This window comes from Atractosteus spatula, chromosome 8 (assembly GCF_055471065.1).
Source record: "Atractosteus spatula isolate fAtrSpa1 chromosome 8, fAtrSpa1.hap1, whole genome shotgun sequence".
Classification (NCBI taxonomy): domain Eukaryota; kingdom Metazoa; phylum Chordata; class Actinopteri; order Semionotiformes; family Lepisosteidae; genus Atractosteus; species Atractosteus spatula.
In genome coordinates, this window is record NC_142713.1 from 30,667,083 (window position 1) to 30,687,522 (window position 20,440).

Sequence of the window (20,440 nt, forward strand, 5' to 3'; positions counted from 1 at the left end):
TACCAATTTTATCCCACAGAAATGTTTTTAAATTATTTGATATTCTTTCTCTTTGTGGAATGCACAGAAGTTTAGGAATAGGCAGTTACATCAATCAGAGCAGAAGTAATTGGGCATGTGAAGAAGTGATTTGGCTCCGTACCCTCAACATTCACTTTGCTCTCTCCTAAAATGGAGATCGCTATCACTGTACTTTCAAAGATCGGACTTTGCTTTCTTACACCGTATTTGTTTCCATTTTGCTGCCACTACTTTATCCTCATCTTCATCATCACCATTCCAGTACTGATACTAGAGCCTCCTGATCCCTCTCCCTGTATATCTGGCTGTTGTTCGCCATCGTATCACTAGATTGTGACGCAATTTTCTCAGCTACCCAGGAGCAAGATGCTCTTGATATTTGAGGTTAAAAAATTACTATTCTACTGTGGTTACAGAAGTATTCACAAAAAATTGTCTGTGTTTGCCCTGCAGTGGACTTGCATCCCGTCCGGGGTGTACCCTGCCTGCTGTGTTTAATATGACCCTGTACTGGATAAAGTGGTTTAGCAAATAGATGTATGTTGTTTAAAATGATTTTATAGAAATCCCTGAAGTACTGCTGTCTTCTGTACTTTTCTCTGTTCTATTTTCACCTTTGTTCTTTTAATTTCAGTAGACATCCAATGAAAAGCATATCCCGCAATAGTGACGTGAAGTTTCTATAGGAAATAATCACTTAAAGATTGCTATCCACTGCAGTAATATACAGTATACTGTATAAGAAAATATATATATCCACTATTAAATACTGTAATCATCATAACTTAAAAATAGCCCTCTCCTGCAATGAGCTACATGTTGGATATGATAAAAGGGCATTCGTGCCTTGTAGTTCTGTCTACACCTTAAGAATTACAAATATCATAAAAATAAATCAAAGCACTCACAGTACAAATCAAAACTAATTTAACAAAACGTGCAGCAGGTGTTATATTTGCTTTTTTGCTACTAATTCTCACATCACTGTATATCACAAGTACACAAACATCTGTATTTGATATTTGACAGCATTGTTAACCAACACCTGCAAATCTTAGTTCTTAAAAAGCTGATGTTGAACCTATGGGACAATTAAAGCAAAACTGAAATCATTAATGACATATGTCTGACAACAAGCAGCCAGAATGAACTAAAAACACTTAATGAGGAATAACAAAGAATTTATAAAAACTTTATTTACAGAACATGCATGCTCACAATGTGACATTTCAGCATGACTGATGAGCAGAGATCTAATCTCACCAGCCTGTACTATCTCATGGCTTTTCAAGGTTTTGTCACTTAGCAGCATTTAACTAAAAAAAATGGTTTTGTGCTGTACAAAACATATACAATCATTTTGACTGTTTTCAAACACAATACAAATTGAACATCACAAATGGAAGTTTATTTCTTCCAAAAAACATTCAAAGGTCATCATCGTCAAATGTCTCAGTACATCTCAGAAAAAGACTCTCTGAATCTTCAGTCTGCAGTAGTTCCTGTATGAATGAAAGTGGTTTAAAAAGTCATATTAGGAATATTACTTAGATTTATAAAATGAATATAAAATAATCTAAAGGAAAATACTGCTAGAATGTTTTAGTAAGGTACATAACTGAGGTTGGCACCCTGAATAAGTACAGTAGTTAACCTTTAGTTAGGGAGAAGTACAGTTGTTGATATGCTGATACAGTATTAATATTGGAAAGGTCAGAAATTGAGATAAAAAATGTATCTGGGATCAAATCAACGAGATAAGAACAAGTAGCTGATAAATGGCAATACTGCACTTGTACCTTTGGTGCCAGTATCACTAGTGTAACTTTCTTTCGCTTGGAAAAGGAAACTTCTGCAATATGTCTGCTGATTTTTGTGGAAGTTCATCATATGCTAATATCGCATAAGATTCAATAAGAAAAGATTAATTTCAGAGATGTATGCAGACAAGCAGACTAACACAGTAACTATTCAATTAATTCTAAATGCAGTGCATATGCTAGGATTAACAAAAAAAGGCAATATGCCATATTATGAGTCCACTGCCTAAGGCAACTTCAGAATGAAATCTGCTTTCTCTTCTGAAATTTCAAACAGATTGTGGTAAAAATTTGTTTAGCCAAATTCTTCCAACCTTTGCAGGTACCATTCTGGAGGAAGAAAAGGAGGCATGAACTGTTTCAGTGAAACACTTTTCTCGAGAAATCTTTAAACAGTTCTCTGAACTTGGACCACTTTCAAGTCTGCAAAGGTTTAAGATGTTTAAGAAAATTAACAATACAACACTTGTGTGGTAGGGTAGACTGATGTGCTTTCTTAAAGTACCTGTCAAACTTCATTAAGTATCCTTAATGGAATCATGCCACCACAAAGTGGCACCAGAAACATACCTGGGCCTTTACAAAGTTTATGATGGCTCTGTAGATTTCCCTCAAATCCTCAACACTATTGTAGTCAAGAGACTCCAATACTGGCCTGAAGATGAAAGAAAAACAACATGTAATGTATGCAACACACCTTAAAATGCTGTTGGGTGAGCTTTTCTTCTATTCTAAGACGCTTAATTAGAAAACCCAATCTACAGCAGGTGCTCTGACATCTTAGCTACGTATTTGAATTTGAATAAGAAAATATAGAATACATGTACAGTATATGCAGCCTGAGGTTTCTGCCAATTATGTCCATGTCTTAAGACTTTCCATGCTGACATTTTCTCTCTCTTCATAAAAGCTTCCTTCTCCCTTCATGGAATCTGCAGTTAATGCTTTATAATGCTTTAATGATTGATTAGAAGATGACGGTGTGAAGAGTTGAACTGTGGCCAGGAAACTCAGATACAATCAATGCCACATTATTATACTAAAGGGAATATAGCGTTTGGTGAAAACGTCAACTTCAAATAAGTGTCATTTTAGTCCAAACCTTCTAGAGTAACTTGACTCACAGCTGTGTCCATTTCTCTTGACAGGGGTATTAGATTTCAAAATGAGGAGGGGTAAGCTATTTTAACTACACTTCACTTCAGCATTACGAGTATGTAGCCAACCTGCTAAATGGTGTTTGATTTATTTGGAACACAGCTGCAAACTTTTACTATCAAAACACGTTTCATTTTGCAAACAAAAAACAAAACACAAGACAAAAAAGCACTGCAGCTACTGAGTTCAAATTATGACTTGGTTCCAGATAATCAGAGCCGTTTTCCATAGAATAAAGAAGCAACAGGCTCATGTCAGGATCCACCCTGGATGGGCCACCAGTCCATCGCAAGGCACACACAGACGCAAACATGCACACACGCTGCTTGTACGTACAGTATGTGACCCATTCAATCTGACAGTTGTGAATAATTAACCAAGGAATCTTTTCTTGTAAGAGCTGCATATTTTTTACTCATAAAGGATCTCAATGGCTTGCACTGTCTTACCGCGTACACTTGTGCTCTGCAGTGTTTTGCAGTTTGCCAGTGCTGTAAAGGGGTTCTGCCTAGGATGAATTGCTCAATCTGGGATAAGCCAGACGCTTCTTATAAGAAAAATGTGAAGAGACTTTCACTACCATGGAAAGATACCAATTTTTTCCACTTACTGCCCTTGTCAGTGTGTTGTGCCATCGTCGAAAATAAAGAATTCCAAATAAACTGAAAGGTTAAAGAGTGTGCATGTATTTACGAAAACAATACACGAGTCCAGAGCCACTTCCTTGTGTGTGTGATGGGCTACATCATTATCGTCAGATTCCTGAAACCTGGGTACCTGGGATAAAGTACATTCCTGAACAAAGTCATTTATGATGCACCGGCAAGGCTTTTATTGATCTCTGCAAAGTCATGGTGTTGTAAATAGTGTCGACAGATGTTCAAAAGAAGTTCAAATTCTAATGTTGCACTTCTGTTCCCAACATACTAATACTCCCTGAGTGCACACACTTCTGCTTGCATCTTTTTTAGCAGCTGGCATTTTGGTGTGTTCTGAGACACTCGCTGTCACTAAGACCGTATTACCCTTTACTGCGTTTGCCTCCTACAAGCAAGGACCGGAGGCGCTTTCTCGCCTCTCTCAACCTGAATATCTACAAGGGAAACAAGCGGCGCTGCTCCTGCCATGCCATCTCAGCTTTTCTTTCACTCCTGATGTCATCAACTCTCCCTTAGAACAACTTAGCCACCTCTCTCTTTTCCTAATCCCACTCGCTCCGTCCTTCCTCCTTCCCCTGTTTTCTCTCCGTTTCTGGTCAAGCATTCAACCCACTGCACCTACAGAACGACCCCAGCAAATATGTGTACTTTTGCCTCTGCTTTCCTCACTCCTGGAGCACGGTTACTAATGCTCACATCACCTCGTGAGCACAGGTGCACGGGGCCAGTCTGCTCTGGTGCCTGCACCCCAGTTGCCGCCCTGGCTGCTACGGCGACAGGTTTTCTCCCACCCCTTTCCCCCTTTCCTTGACTGGTGACTAACTGGTGTAAAGTCGGCCCTCAGCTCTTCTCCCTCCTAAAGCTTCCGTCTGTGAGCATAGCTGATAATCTGTTCTTCCTTTGGGGGTTCCGCATGACATACGTTCCCAGCCATTCTGTGCAGCAAATTTCAGCAAGTGATAATAGCTCTCTTCCTATTTCTGTATCAGTACACTTAACTTTAAGATACTCTTCCCGCTCAACACAGTGTTTTCTGCTGCCCACCGCAGTGTTCCAATCTCAAGCTAGCCGCCGCTAGTGCTACTGTAGTCATACTACCTGTTCGCTGTCTTATGTTCCATCAGCCCTGTCATAGTATCATATCCTCTGTCAGGCGAGTTTAACATTAAAGTATTAAGCACGCTATCTCTTTATGTATTCTCTGGATTGTTTCGTTGTTATTAGAATTTGGGAGGACTGCTGAAATGTCTTATGTAACAGAGTTTCAGGAGGATGTCAGATTCTAATGTTGCACTTCTGCTCCATTACGTATAAATACTCTCAGGCTACACAGCAGTCTCACCGTGATGGAGTCCTCTTAAGTGAAGGGGGCTGTGACACAGCTGATCTTCAGCCAGCGCTGTCATTTCCTCAGCCAGGTGAGATAACACCGCCATATTAAGTGCGCTATTCCTTTATATTCGCTGGCTCATTTTGTCGTTTTCAGAATTTGCAGGTGTTTTAACAGATTTTAACGGGAATGTCAAGAGAAGATGTGCTTTGATAAAACTAGTCAGTTACACTGTGTTTGCATTTTAATATGGCAGGACCTTGCAGGAGAAAGGAAAGTGCAGTTACCGTACCTGTTTTGAGAGGATGTTTCTGTTTCCATCCGAATAAAGTCAAAAGCATCTTTAAACAGGTCCTTGAATGAATAAATACATAGAGTGAGTAGAAAAGGCAACTTCATCTTCTTAGCTTACAGTAAAGATGTGCAAACAATTTAAATATAAAGTATTTTTTTGAAAGCTCTAAAACCACAATACTTTCTTTACAAAATTGTAAATGGAAAGGTTATTAAAGTGAATCACACATTTGTTGTGTGACACAATTTGTTATGTAATGTCATACCATTCTGATTTGGTAGTGAAGGAGCATTATTATTACAAGATGCTGCGTCCTTAAGGGAACCTTACCATGCATCGCCTAGCTATAGCTGCCTAAAACATTAGTTTAAACTGTGTAAGATTTGACACGAACTCTGGAGGATGAATATAACAACTCTTCCTAAGAACGGCTGCATTCATCACTTAAAGGTTTAAATGCAATTAAAGTGAGTGTTTAAAAAAGTCCAATCCCATGAATGCTTACACAGCAGGACAGTGAGCTCTAAGGAGAAGGAAGCTTTCAGTTCCACACTATTTGAGGGATGGCTAGAATGCCAGAACTCCACCCCTGAGGGTTCTGAGAACAAACAGGCTCCTCCTGCAGTACTGTCCAATACTACAGCAGTGGGAATTGTATCAAATGTTCTGTCAATGACGGAAGGAGCTTTTCAAGGCATTTCTATAGCATGGCATGGATTAAATGATCAAATCTACTGTGGGAACATATGGTCTGCTCAAAGTGCCTTACTCCCTTTCTGGGAGCTAAACCTTCTGCAGTCTGAAGATAAAAAACTGCCCCAAGACAAAGATAATCAGCTTTCAGATTAGGCTTGGAAAAAGAATTGGCATCTTGTCGCTCAGGATATTTTCAGCTCTTTTATGGAAATGCCCTCCTGGCTACCCATAAAAAATGACATTATAAATTTATAGTCACCCAAACAAGCTGTGAGCAGATTGTATGTGACAGGTAAAACTTGGGGATTTTGTTTAACTACTCTGTATATACAGGTAGGTGTTTAAGGTTGGTGAAGATCCTATCATTCATAAATTTTACACTGGAAGTGTCTCCACAAATACTTTATCACTGTGCTAAATTGGAACATTGGAAGGTACAATGATCACTTAGCAATCAAACACATACTGGAGCACAAAATACTCTGCACTGTGATCTAGATTCTGTTATAGTCCGTAAAAAAATCTGGTGGAGGTCTTGGCTGGTTGGTAATTATACCAGTGGTTTCTTTCTTGTTTAGTATAATCCAAATTGTAATTTTATTTTGTTCAAAACTGCTTGCTTTTATCAGAAAATATTGTGTACTAAGTACCCAACTACAAACACCCGACCATCAGGAGACAATTCCTATACTTTGCTCCTTTAAAATAAAGTCAACACTATCAATTTCTTTAAATTATCCGAGAACTGAATTGACTTTACTAAAAACTAAAATACTTAGGTATTTTACTTTTGGATTGTTATTAGAAATCGAAGCGACACTCATACTTTAGTTTCACAGTCCCAATACTTTTGGTGGGCACTGTACATGCAGATAGCAGAAAACATTATACATTTACAAAACATTGAGCCTGAAGAAGTTACATATGAAGAAGACTTTGGTGTTGTATCTGTGTCTTAAAAGGACCCACCATTTTCATCTCCTAGACAAGTCGGAGAAGCAATACAAAAAGCAAACTGATTTTTAGTTTATACACTGTAAGTGTAGAGGTTTCATCCAGGAATGTAATGTTACAATTGTAAAATGCAGAGCTCATTTAGAGTCATTGTGTTAAAAAAGCTACTGTAGCTCTGGATTAAGCCCAGAGCAAGAGACCAGATGCATTCCCAAGCTCAAAGAAAGTCCTATACTGACTGGCTAAAAGAACAGAATCATTTAAGTCTTTAACAGAGTGAACTATGAGGAGGCCTGATTCCACTATTCAAAACCTTCAGAGGAACTGACAAAGCCTATCCACTGCACATCGTCTACAGTTTCAAGTTCTGAAGAATCCAGTGGTGGACACACTGAAACTAAGGGGAAAAGCAATTAAGACAGGGAATAGGAGACCAATTTTTATTTTAAAAAATTGTGTCAGGGACAAACCATACTGTCAAAGCTGATTTCCTGGCTTTTTTCAAGATTAAAATCCTTTGATCAATTAGCTACTAACAAATCAAAGCTAGATGGGTTTGTGGAATGGACTCCTCTTGCACTTTCTTGCATTCTTATCTCTTTGTACGCCCAACCTTGACTTTGATACCCTGTGCTTTAATCAAAGCCCGACATACGGGTGCATAATTTTAGAGAAAGCTGGTAAGTGCTGTTGACACAGGAATATCGTGGGCAAGGTGTACCCCTTCCACAATTCAACCAACCAGCTTCTTTTCATTTCCATAAGCTATGATACCTCACACTCATTCAGTGCAGAGTGGTTAACAGAAGTGAAAACCGTTTACCTCTTCGGATGACAATGAACCTTCTTGGCTCCTTAGCTGACACGAGCTGGGCGGGGAGCCCTGGAGAAGTGGCTCGCCCAGCAGGTTCAGGGAGACGGAGGACTCCCGCCCCAGACTGTAGCTTTGGAAGGCAGCCCTCCGCTGTCCTGGCAGGCACTCCCACAGCCCCGAGATGGCCTCCGACACCACGGCCAGGCCGGCCTGCTCCGGAGACAGCACCCCGCCCTTCAAAAGCAAGTCCACAGTCTGTCTGTAGAAGAGCAGGTACCTGCAGAGCAAAGTGCACAGCCTCAGTACAAAACAGGAGAAGCTGCTGTGTGTCATTTTCTCCAGCAAAGCTATCACAGCATAAATATGAATGAAGTCACAAAAGTAGACTCACTGTGCAATACCAGGATCCTTATTTTTGTACCATCGGAACAGTGAAGAAATCAAGCAGTTAGCTTAATACCTTCTACAACCGGATGACTTCCCCAAACACAAATTTGCTGCTAATCTTTTCATCTCTCATTATGAACCCATTAATTTAAAAGCCAAACACTAAACAAAAAAACAGCACACTATAGATTACATTCCAATGTTCAAAATTAGAACACTATATTATAATGCAACAGCAGGATAATTTTGAAATGCACAATTTAATGACAAGGTAATTTGTAACCTGGTACTGATTTTTTCTAAAAAAGTAACAAGAGCTTATACTGTACAGTATGTAGGTATACAATAATACAAAGAGAGAAACTTATATTCTGGAAAAATAACTAATATTGCCTTGTTGCTGACAAACACAATATTGTTAATAGTGACAAGTAAACATGAAGCGGACATCCTTCAGGACACAACTGGGTGAGATCTTCAGATCAACCACAAACTAGAAACCAAATGGGCTTCGTACTGTTTGTCAGTGGCCACACTTCAGGTGGAAGTTTTCTTAGGTTACTTAAATTACAGCACTTCTTATAAAACAACACCAACAAAAGCCTCTGAGGCATAGGGTCAGAGGTAAATATTGATGTCACCAGAAGCATAAAAACATGATTTGTGTTACATTAAACAATACATACAGTGCACTGTTTGGATACATGATCCTCAATAATGTACAAAGGAATTCACGTCTGAGCTGTGCCTACCCTTCAAACTCTACAATACTGGGAAAAGAAGCACTTGAAGACTGTGAGAGTTCAAAGGTGTTGTCTGATATTTCTTCTTTATTAGGCCCTGGTGAATCCCAGGCGTCATAATGCTGTTTCCATACCGATCTCTCTTCGGGGTCAGACCTAAAGGAGACAACCAAATCCTTAAAGAAGACTGCACAATTAATAATGCTCAGAATATGAGAACTTAAAATATATAACTGAAGGCAAAAATGTGTATGACTGTGTCAAGTAACATATCATGTCACATTAGAATGTACTCCTGGAGAAATACTTCACATGGCTTTCTGAAAACTATTTGTCCACTAATCAAAGTAACAAAGTGAAGCTGAAGCTGAAATGACTTCATCTGAAAGACAATTGTAACAGGGAGATGGCACTTCATTCGGCACCAGCCCTGGACTCACAAATGTAAAGTAACAGAGTACTCCAAGATTACTGCTAATCAGCTTCTGGAAAATTACTGCTCAGTGTCTTTATTAATAGTGGCATAATTATGCAGGTTATGTACCTCTTTCAATCGATTTTTATATTGCTTTGTTTTCTCACAATTCTTTTACATTACCTGCATTATGATGCTTTGCTATTTTAGCACTGATCTGCGCAACATATCTACATCCCAGCATGCTTTTTTGAAAAGGTGCAATGGACCTAACAACTTTTTTCAGTTTCACACTGTTTTTGTTTCAAACATCTAACATCTGCAAACATGTTCTAACATCTGCAAACATCTAAATTAAATCGAAATGAGTTTCAGAGACTAACAGTTGGCTTGAAAAAAAGTCGTTTTTCCACAACGTCTACAGACATCAAACAGCAAATCATGTGTGCAGCAATCTCTTCACTAGGAGATCCTCATAAGCTTAACCACCTTGGAGAAACATTATCTGTATGCCTATGTGCCCCCTGGCTCACATCTTGATGTGACATTCTCTTTACCAGAGACCCAATACTTCCACATAAAACTCAAGTAGACAAAGAAAGAGAAAAAGTCTTAAAAATTACTAAATGATTAAAAATGTGCATTTTACAAAACAAATATTTATATTATTTTAATATACATATAACCAGAAGATACTTTAACACAATATAAAAAGTTTCTTTTGCATGAATGCGAATTGGCACACATTACACACAAGTACATCTAGAAGGCACTATTTCAAAAAGTTAAAATATTGTTAAGATACTGCACCTGGACTGTGCAACTATCTTCAGCTCTTTTACTCTTAGCGAGCCATTCAAAAGCTGCTTATTTAAAAAATTCATTAACTACTGAAAGTAACATTACTTATCATTTTTTTATTTGCTTTTTATTAACCAGTTATTAACTGTGAACTGTTGTATTTGTTTTACTTAATGTATATTACTTTAAAACATGAACGGGTTTGTTCACAAATTATTTGCTTTTTTTTCACACAGTAGCTTACTTTGTTTTAGGATTCTATGAAATTTATACAATAGAAATACGATGTTGTTATTTCGTAAGCCTGAACAATCGGGAGACGAATGGAAGAACAGTCAGAGCCCAGCGGAGCCCTGCTGCCTGTGTGCCTCTCGCCCACCTGTGCGCCACTATTCATCCCAACACACGTCTGTGTATGCAGAGCATGTACTGCATCCAACACCACTGACCACACTGCTGACTGTGGATTTGGCCAGTTGATAGCATCTTCATTTAAGTGGTATATATTCTTTAGGTGTGCTAAACCAAAAACATGCAAATTAAGAACACAAAAATAAAGAACTAACTGTTTTAATTAATTTCTTGCATTTATACTAATCCTTTCATGAGAATCCAGAAGGATCCTAAAGCTCTTGTAGTTACAGAAGGATACTTTATTACTTTAATTCATTCAGCACTGAAATGCAGCACCAAGGATGATGCACAGCCGCTATTATTTATCAGCAGCTTCACAACATGACTTGTAGAGATGAGGAACATGAGAAATTCTTAGGGGGAGCTTTTGGATGATTGTACAAGCCCAGAGTGCAATTTAACTAGGACAACAAGATTAACATCCTTCTCTTTCAAAATGTGCCTTGGGAGCTTTAATGGTCAAGCTGTCAGGAACACAGGAACGACACCCCCTATAGCACAACAGCCCATGTCAGCAAGCTGGAGCACCAGTTTGGTCCATCAGCACCACTGGCAGCAGCAACCTGATTCTCACTGGAAGTCTCCCAACCCAGTACTGCCAGGCCCAGCTTTGCCGGGCTTCTGAGACCTGACTGGATCAGGCTAAGAGGTGGCAATGCTACTGCCGATCCGCTAAAGGGACATTAATTAAGGGTGCAGATGTTTAGATAAATTAAAGAGAAATTTAAGAAAAATAAAATGACATAAGTAAAACGTGTAATTCTAATCATTTTTGTCATCCGATTATGTAAAATTGATTTTATTGTTGCTATTTTAAAACAGATTTGTATACATAAATAATTAATCAATTTTTATATGAAAAGAAAGAGTTTAGATAGCAAACTGAAGAATTTTGATAATGCTACATTTACATCTGAGACTGATGAAGCAGTACTAATGTTATGTTACAAAAAATGCTTGCAATTAACATAAACCAATTTGCAGAATTAATGATACAAAAAAGATGACAAAAGCAGATTACTTTTAAGAAGGATAGTCTGCAAAGTAATCAGAACAGCATTTAGAAGAAACATAGGTCAAATAACACTCTGATACTTTTTGTTTCCAAGAAGTTAAATTAAAGTTTTGATGATTACACTCATTAGAAAAGCATGGTTTGCTTTCTGAAACTTCAAAACACAACTTACTTTATGCAACTAAGTAAACAAAGAGATAAAACTTCACACTGTTGTTTACAAGGGCCAGCCTTCTCGCTGGACAGTGGACAGATGCTGCCACTTAGTGGAGGATGGGTGCATTAACGCTCATTGCGAGCATACCTGCAGAGAACACAAAACCTCTGATATTCTTCTCTCACTTCCTCCACACTGTATGGCCCTCCATCGTCCATCTGGAATACCTCTGCAACAACACAGACAACACAACCGTCTATTCAGAGTGAACACTGTCACTAATCACTAGAGTGTTCACATTTAAATATTGACCTGACTGACACGGACACCAGGGGCCCTTGCAGAGGATCTGGAATGGCCTTACTGGCGCAGCGTGTACTAGTCAGGAGTTCTACTATTGTACAGTACTTTCCCTTCGTCTGCCTCGGTGTCACTGAAAACCACAGGCGTTGAGATACATTTGTATGCATGATGTAGTACGTGCAAAACCACACATCCAAGAGGTAATGACATCACTGCACCTTTTACAATGCCAAGGCATCCGTGTGCTGTGTACTGAAAACTGGGGGAAAACGAGTAAATAAGACCAGCTCTTTTATCCCTCTCTCTACAGGTTTTTACCTGACCTTTCATCTTCAGCAGTTCATTCAGGTGGGCTTCTTGCTGCTGGAGGAATGTCTTTGCCCGATGCAGGACCTGCCACTGAGAAACACACAAGCATTACACAGCAGTGACAGATGACACTCGTTTCACCTTATTTACTGTACCTAGAGCTTGTGCGAAGAACTCCTAATGTTCATGCAGCAATGAAATATATGTGTGTATAGAATATTTAAACCTACACCCGAAATATCCCATTACCATTTCCTGCTCTCCACCATGAAGTTTTGGAAGACTTTTTGTATTTCTCACCAATTGCAAAAATGTCCCTGGATCACACTATGTGGTCTGAAGGCCATTACACCATCCTAGTCAGGACCACGGGCTCCAGCATGCCACACTGCTTCCGTGAAGTTTTGAAAAAAAGCTGTGCAGTACCCCAAAATGTGAAGACCACATCTGAGACTGGAGCAGCAAGTGTAGCCCCGAGCAGGTTTGTGTGCAGGACTCTTACCTCCCAAGGAAAACAGGCTGGTTCTGTGGGAGGAATATGAAATCAAGGCAATGATAAAAACAGAGACACAACACATTCTAAAGCAGCCCATCATTTTCATAAAACACTCAGCAAATATTTCAGACTCGATATGAACAAAATCACAGAATAAAAAGAAATGCTTTCTGGTGCCTTGCATAAAACAACAGAAGTTTATCTGATTTTTCTATTGCAGGTTTCCATCAACTTTTCTGGTTTTCTAAAATTATTAAAGCAAAGTGAATGTGATCATAATTAAAAGAAACACATTTAAAATCTCTATCTTGATCGTTCTCAGATAATAGCTGTTACCATAGTTACCAGCACATGTGCTGCATTATTTTTGTTATTCACATGATATTGCAGTTTTTGTCTGAATTTAGTCTGAAGTAAATGTTATTTATATAGTGTTACTAGAGGAACATATTGTTGTGACCGTTTGCACCCCCCAGCTTGATTACCTTACTAAGAAGGTGTGAACAATGGTTATTGTTACACCTAGGGGTGTAACCCCGGCGTCCTGGCCAAATTTCCCATTGGCCCTTACCAATCATGGCCTCCTAATAATCCCCCTCTGTGAATTGGCTTCATTACTCTGCTCTCCTCCCCACTGCTAGCTGATGTGTGGTGAGTGTTCTGGCGCACTATAACTGCCGTCGCATCATCCAGGTGGGGCTGCGCATTGGTGGTGGTGGAGGGGAGTCCCCATTACCTGTAAAGCGCTTTGAGTGGAGTGTCCAGAAAAGCGCTATATAAGTGTAAACAACTATTATTATTATTATTATTATTATTATTATTATTGTCCGTCAGTATTTACTCAGATGCTGTTGGCGTAGGAGGCATGCAAACACGGGAGAAGAAACACATGATCAAAGGGCGTTCCTTAATCATTTACACGGGTTAATTAATTTCACAGTACATCATTAACTCCACCTATTAAAGAACACACATCCGATAGTGATGGGCCCTTCCTCGGGAGGACCATAGCTTATGCTCAGGGCCAGAAAGGAAAAGACAGGAAGACACAAGAAAGGAAAGAAAAGGACAACAGGCCTTATCATCACCACTCAGCATCTCTGAAGCTGCACTCTTGAACAGAGTCACTTTTTCTAACCAACCTGGAAATCAAATTTGAGGAAATCCTGATTCACAGTATGTTTACTGTGGACTCCTTAGTCTAAACCTGTTTTCTCCGTGTTAGTGATGTATTGTTAGAACTCCTACACAGGCTTCCATTCACTTGTGGGCTTCCAATTTTAAGAGAGAGATTTAGTTCTGAGCAGAGCACATATTTTTGGGGTAGAACATAGGTTTTCTCTACTTGGCCATTTTGTGGTATATTTAGATTTTAGGTCAGGTTCTAGAATTCTCAAGGTCTACAAGGACTCTGAAACCCACTGATTGCACAAATGTACACTGTCATTAAAAAATATTTATATTGCCTTTTGATTTGGGCCTGATTATTACTCTATCATCAGAGCTTTGCTCAGAGAAAGGACTCATGGTTTTGTAAAACTCTGTAATCCCTGACTTCAGGAGAGACAAATTATTCATCTTTATTATTTGCTTGCATAGCAAGCTGGTGTCAGAATCTTAATTTTTAACAGCCCCCTGTAACAGTATATTTACCTAAACATATAATTAACAATATCTTACAATCTGAATATAAAATACATGCTATATTTAGTGTAGCCGTATAGCATTTTTTTCATTGAGCCAGTATTCCAGCACCAGCAATCGAAAATGTTCTGAGGGACAAAAAAATCTTTTTGACCAAATATAATGACAGCAGCTCATGTCCTGTATTGCGCCTGCTGCTTGCCAATATAGGCACCGGCTCCCCCGCGACCCTGGATTGTAGATGAAGAGGCTGGATGACTGGGTAATTCAATTTCATCAACATACTGTAAGTTAATATAATTACCTGAAGAACCCCAGTAACTATAACCTATACTGTATATACAGTGCCTTGCGAAAGTATTCGGCCCCCTTGAACTTTTCAACCTTTTGCCACATTTCAGGCTTCAAACATAAAGATATAAATTTTTTATTTTATGTGAAGAATCACCAACAAGTGGGACACAATTGTGAAGTGGAACGAAATCTATTGGATTTTTAAAACTTTTTTAACTAATAAAAAAATGAAAAGTGGGGCGTGCAAAATTATTCGGCCCCTTTACTTTCAGTGCAGCAAACTCACTCCAGAAGTTCAGCGAGGATCTCTGAATGATCCAATGTTGTCCTAAATGACTGATGGTGATAAATAGAATCCACCTGTGTGTAATCAAGTCTCTGTATAAATGCACCTGCTCTGTGATAGTCTCAAGGTTCTGTTGAAAGCGCAGAGAGCATCATGAAGACCAAGGAACACACCAGGCAGGTCCGTAATACTGTTGTGGAGAAGTTTAAAGCCGGATTTGGATACAAAAAGATTTCCCAAGCTTCAAACATCCCAAGGAGCACTGTGCAAGCGATCATCTTGAAATGGAAGGAGTATCAGACCACTGCAAATCTACCAAGACCTGGCCGTCCCTCTAAACTTTCAGCTCAGACAAGGAGAAGACTGATCAGAGATGCAGCCAAGAGGCCCATGATCACTCTGGATGAACTGCAGAGAACTACAGCTGAGGTGGGAGAGTCTGTCCATAGGACAACAATCAGTCTTACACTGCACAAATCTGGCCTTTATGGAAGAGTGGCAAGAAGAAAGCCATTTCTCAAAGATATCCATAAAAAGTCTCGTCTAAAGTTTGCCACAAGCCACCTGGGAGACACCCCAAACATGTGGAAGAAGGTGCTCTGGTCTGATGAAACCAAAATCGAACTTTTTGGCCACAATGCAAAACGATATGTTTGGCGTAAAAGCAACACAGCTCATCACCCTCAACACACCATCCCCACTGTCAAACATGGTGGTGGCAGCATCATGGTTTGGGCCTGCTTTTCTTCAGCAGGGACAGGGAAGATGGTTAAAATTGAGGGGAAGATGGATGCAGCCAAATACAGGACCATTCTGGATGAAAACCTGTTGGAGTCTGCAAAAGACCTGAAACTGGGACGGAGATTTATCTTCCAACAAGACAATGATCCCAAACATACAGCAAAATCTACAAAGGAATGGTTCACAAATAAACGTATCCAGGTGTTTGAATGGCCAAGTCAAAGTCCAGACCTGAATCCAATCGAGAATCTGTGGAAAGAGCTGAAAACTGCTGTTCACAAACGCTCTCCATCCAACCTCACTGAGCTCGAGCTGTTTTGCAAGGAAGAATGGGCAAGAATTTTAGTCTCTCGATGTGCAAAACTGATAGAGACATACCCCAAGCGACTTGCAGCTGTAATCGCAGCAAAAGGTGGCTCTACAAAGTATTAACGCAAGGGGGCCGAATAATTTTGCACGCCCCACTTTTCATTTTTTTATTAGTTAAAAAAGTTTCAAAAATCCAATAGATTTCGTTCCACTTCACAATTGTGTCCCACTTGTTGGTGATTCTTCACATAAAATAAAAAATTTATATCTTTATGTTTGAAGCCTGAAATGTGGCAAAAGGTTGAAAAGTTCAAGGGGGCCGAATACTTTCGCAAGGCACTGTACTAATAACCCATAATTACTGATACTTGTAATAATTGCTGTTCTTACTGGACTAAGAACATCATCCTAAAGCAGTGAAGTGAACCCAAGTGCCAGGAGGAGCAAGCAGGCAGGCAGATGTCAGTCATAAGAACAGAATGGAAGCGCAGTCTAAGCCGTGATCAGATAACACGCAGTTAGCACACAGAGTTTGGCACCGGCAGAGACAAAAAAGCACAAAAAACACCCAGGAGTCTACCCAAGGTACAAATGCAGATCATGACCAGAAAAACCACCAAGCTGAGCGTAGGAAAAATCCAAAGAGAAGTCAAAACACAGGCGCTGTAGCTGAGAATAGACGAAGAACACAAGGAGAAGATCAGATCACTTTATTGGCCATATACAGTACAATTTCTTGTATTAGGAATTTGTTTTTTCACATAACCCCAACTTGCTCTCCATGAGATACATAGACAGGGAGAGAAGCTTGGGGTCAGAGCCCAGGGTCAGCCATTTATACCACACCCCTGGAGCAGCTGGGGTTAAGGGCCTTGCTCAGGGGCCCAACAGAGTAGGATTCCTCTGTCAGCTGCAGGATTTGAACCGGCAACCTTCCAGCCACAGGCACAAATCCTTAGCCTTAGAGCCACCGCTCCGCCACAGATAAACCAGGAAAGCCGAGACTAGAGACAGAACTCTCTGAGACTGTGCATAGATGACTGGCAAATCAGGTCTTAGATACCCTGTAGAAACAAGGTACGTACCGATTTAACAGCAAACAGGTGGGAATGACTTACTGCCACTTCGCGAGCTAGGCCAAGAATGGCTATGAGCCGCCATGGTCTTACAGAAAGAAGACTGACACACCAGGGTCTAATTATATGGCTTTGCCACTTGTGCTCAAATCAGAGCATTAATGGGGCCACTTTTCATTCAGTAATGACTGTACTTAGAAAAGAGGAAAAAAATAAATGATTCTAACAGTAACTATGTCTGTTGTAATAGCATGCTAATACTACATTAAGTGTAACTACACATAATTTACTGGTTAATCACTCTCTTAATAACTTGTTAATAACACGTTATTAACACATTAATAACATGTCACAGTGTAAACAGTGTCCGTACAGCATCGCTCGTGTTCGTGTACGGTAATGTCTCCTGACAGTAAGGGCGGGCAGCAGACGTACAGTACCTTGCTGGGGTTCTTCCTGGCAGCAGGAAAGACCACGCTCCTCAGGGTGTCGATCAGCCCTGCCAAAGTGGCTCGCTGCTGCGCCTGGAGGAGACGCCGGCGTGTCCTCAGGGGATCCCCCGCCGCCGCGCAATGAGCACCTCGGCCTGCACCCTGGCTCGCCATCGCGCCCTGCAGGACAATCTGTCACCTCCGGGTGCCTCGGTTCAGAGCTCTGCATGACGCACTTCTGCCCTACTCCACTTTCTGTCTGTGTTAAATACCTGAACGTATCCTTGACCTCTTGCGAAAACAGGATTGTTAAAAATTCAAAGGTGAGCACTATTCTATAGAGGCTTGATATTAGCGAGGTTAAATATATTATGAAGGCTATATTCTACTATACAGAATGTAGTCCTATACTATAAGAGACATTCTTATGGTACACATATGTTTGCTATTGGATTCAAGCCAGGACTGAGGGACATTCTCTCTAATTTCCAAACTACTGCAGGGGGGTCTCATGCTTCAGCTCACTGTCCTCTTCAAAATACCAATTAGTACCAATACACTGAACAAGATCAGAGCAAATGATCTGAGGTTTGTTGAGGATTTTTTTTCACTATATCCTGGCACCTTAAGCAACGTCTCCAGATCACTGTGCAGTACCCATAGTATTATGATTACCACCACAGTGTGAGATCCAAATGTTCTTACTAGTGGTACTGAATTTGAATTTCCATTTGAAAAAGAAATGATAGTGAACACAATGCTGCAAATCCAATAGGCCTGGATGAGAGACAGCCTAGGGCTGATGCTCCAAGATGCTGTGTCCACACAATATTATTTTCTGGATGAATTGCACTAGCTGTGGTCTAGGAGAAAATAAACTTTCGTCATGCACTCATCATCGGTATGAGAGAGCTCTTAAGCACTTCCAGGGCTCATCGAGATGTTAGTGTGTCACTGCCACACTGTTTTCTCACTTCCCGACCTAATAAAAGAAATTATTTAGATTTCGATTAAAAAGTTTCGTTTTTTACTCACCCAACCATTTCATTTTCTGTCACATGAGAGGTAATAATAATAGAAATAATGCCTCTCATAACTGAAATATCTTTTTCAGTAAAAGCTTTTTTTCGTGCTTTGAGGTGCAAGGACTATGACAGCTGCCCTTAGAAGCAAGAGACCCTGGTCCAGACCATGGAAAAAGACTGCCATAACATCGCAGTGTAGTGCCAAGTGTGAATAAATCACAGAGAGATTTTTTTTCCTGTGACACACAAATGAAGACATCGGTTGCAACGTGGATGAATCATAGCCTGGAGCCACATGCCAGAAAAGACCTGATTAAAAATGACTGGCATGATTTAGAAAACGCATGAATTGTATTTGAGTTTTAAAGGATGGTTTCTGTCCTATTTTATTTTGAAGAGTGCATACTGCATAACTAGGACAAAGTACGGCACGGTGGCGCAGTGTTTAGCATTGCTGCCTCACAGCAGTGGGCCCCGAGTTCAATTCCTGGGGTACTGTCTGTGTGGAGTTTGCATGTTCTCCCTGCATTCACATGAGTTTCTTCCAGGTGCTCCGGTTTCCTGGAAGACATCAGGCCCTGGTGTGAGTGTGGCTGTGCTTGTGCGATCCCCGTCACGGACTGGTGTCCTGTCACAGGGTGTATCCTGCCTTGTGCTTGTTAAAGTGGTGAGGCTGGAACAAAGGGAAACAATGCCTTCTCCAAAAGACGTGCATTCTGTTCCTGATCACCGAATTTTCTCTGCAGTAATATAGTTTTCATTACTTTGAAATAAGCTTGAACTTTGTATTTTTAAAAATTACAATACGTAGGATAAGGATTATAATTGATCTCCTTAATGCATATTGTATACTGTATAGTTCAGCTGGGTAGCTGTGCCAGCATGCGTAGGCTGCAAAGGAACAATAGGTTTATTCCATGCTGAAAAAAAGAAGAAAGAAAACACAATGTTTCGGCCGTGGAGCCTTCTTCAGGTGTGAACATTTATGTAACATTTCAATGTTGACACCTGAAGAAGGCCCCACGGCTGAAACGTTGTGTTTTCTTTCTTCTTTTTTTCAGCATGGAATAAACCTATTACTTGTTCCTTTGTATACTGTATATACAATTTCACAGCTGTATATATATTGAAATGTACCTTAAATCATTGAATTATATATTTCCCTATTCCCTCCAGGTGCTGCTGTGCCAAGAACACCAGATATCAACAGCAGATGTGCTACAGCACAAAATCCCCTCGGTTCCCCGTCCACTCAGACACCTCTTCAGCCTTGAAGTGTTACATACAGTATAAGATTTGATTCTGACGAGTCTCAAAGTGAGAAACCTTGGTTTAAACGTGTTTATTTCAGTAAAAACAGTCAATGTCTCATACTGTAGAAAGTCACTTTTGCCACTCCAAATGAGCGATGACCGGGTTTTCGTGTATTCAGAGGGGATCCCACAGTCAGCAGGCGGAATACCCTGCTCTTCGTGAGCCTGAGGGCTGCCGTGAAAACTGGAGACCTGTGCTACCACAAGTCACCACGTGGGGGCAGCGTGGTCAATCTATTCGCCACTGCTTATGGACCCCAGTTAAACTGCATAGGCATGTAAATGGTAACTGTCTAAAACTAACTGTAGCAGGCAATAGAAGAATATTAGATGAAAGGGCCATTGTAATGTACTGCTGGCGCAGGGAGGAGATGAACATGTGACGCCTCTTGTCCGGCTTTTAAATGAGCAATGTCGTGAATGCTTATCTCCGCACGAATTTCGCAAGGTTCAAGAAAAACTTCATCCGCTGGCACAAACTTCACAAATGTTACTGTGAATTACATATAACAATAAATGTGTCATAAATGTTTT

The 20,440-nt window shown here is 40.2% G+C and overlaps 1 protein-coding gene across 1 annotated transcript; it reads right to left on the reverse strand.

Moving 5' to 3' along the window:
• Positions 1-1,448: 1,448 nt before the first annotated feature.
• Positions 1,449-17,742, reverse strand: LOC148829398 (stimulated by retinoic acid gene 8 protein homolog). The gene is made up of 8 exons (XM_088922595.1): positions 17,578-17,742; positions 12,306-12,381; positions 11,827-11,908; positions 8,887-9,033; positions 7,757-8,024; positions 5,281-5,342; positions 2,412-2,496; positions 1,449-1,523 (listed from the first exon to the last, which is right to left on the reverse strand). The coding sequence occupies exons 1-8, from the start codon at positions 17,740-17,742 to the stop codon at positions 1,449-1,451; spliced, it is 960 nt and encodes a 319-aa protein (XP_088778721.1).
• Positions 17,743-20,440: the final 2,698 nt, after the last annotated feature.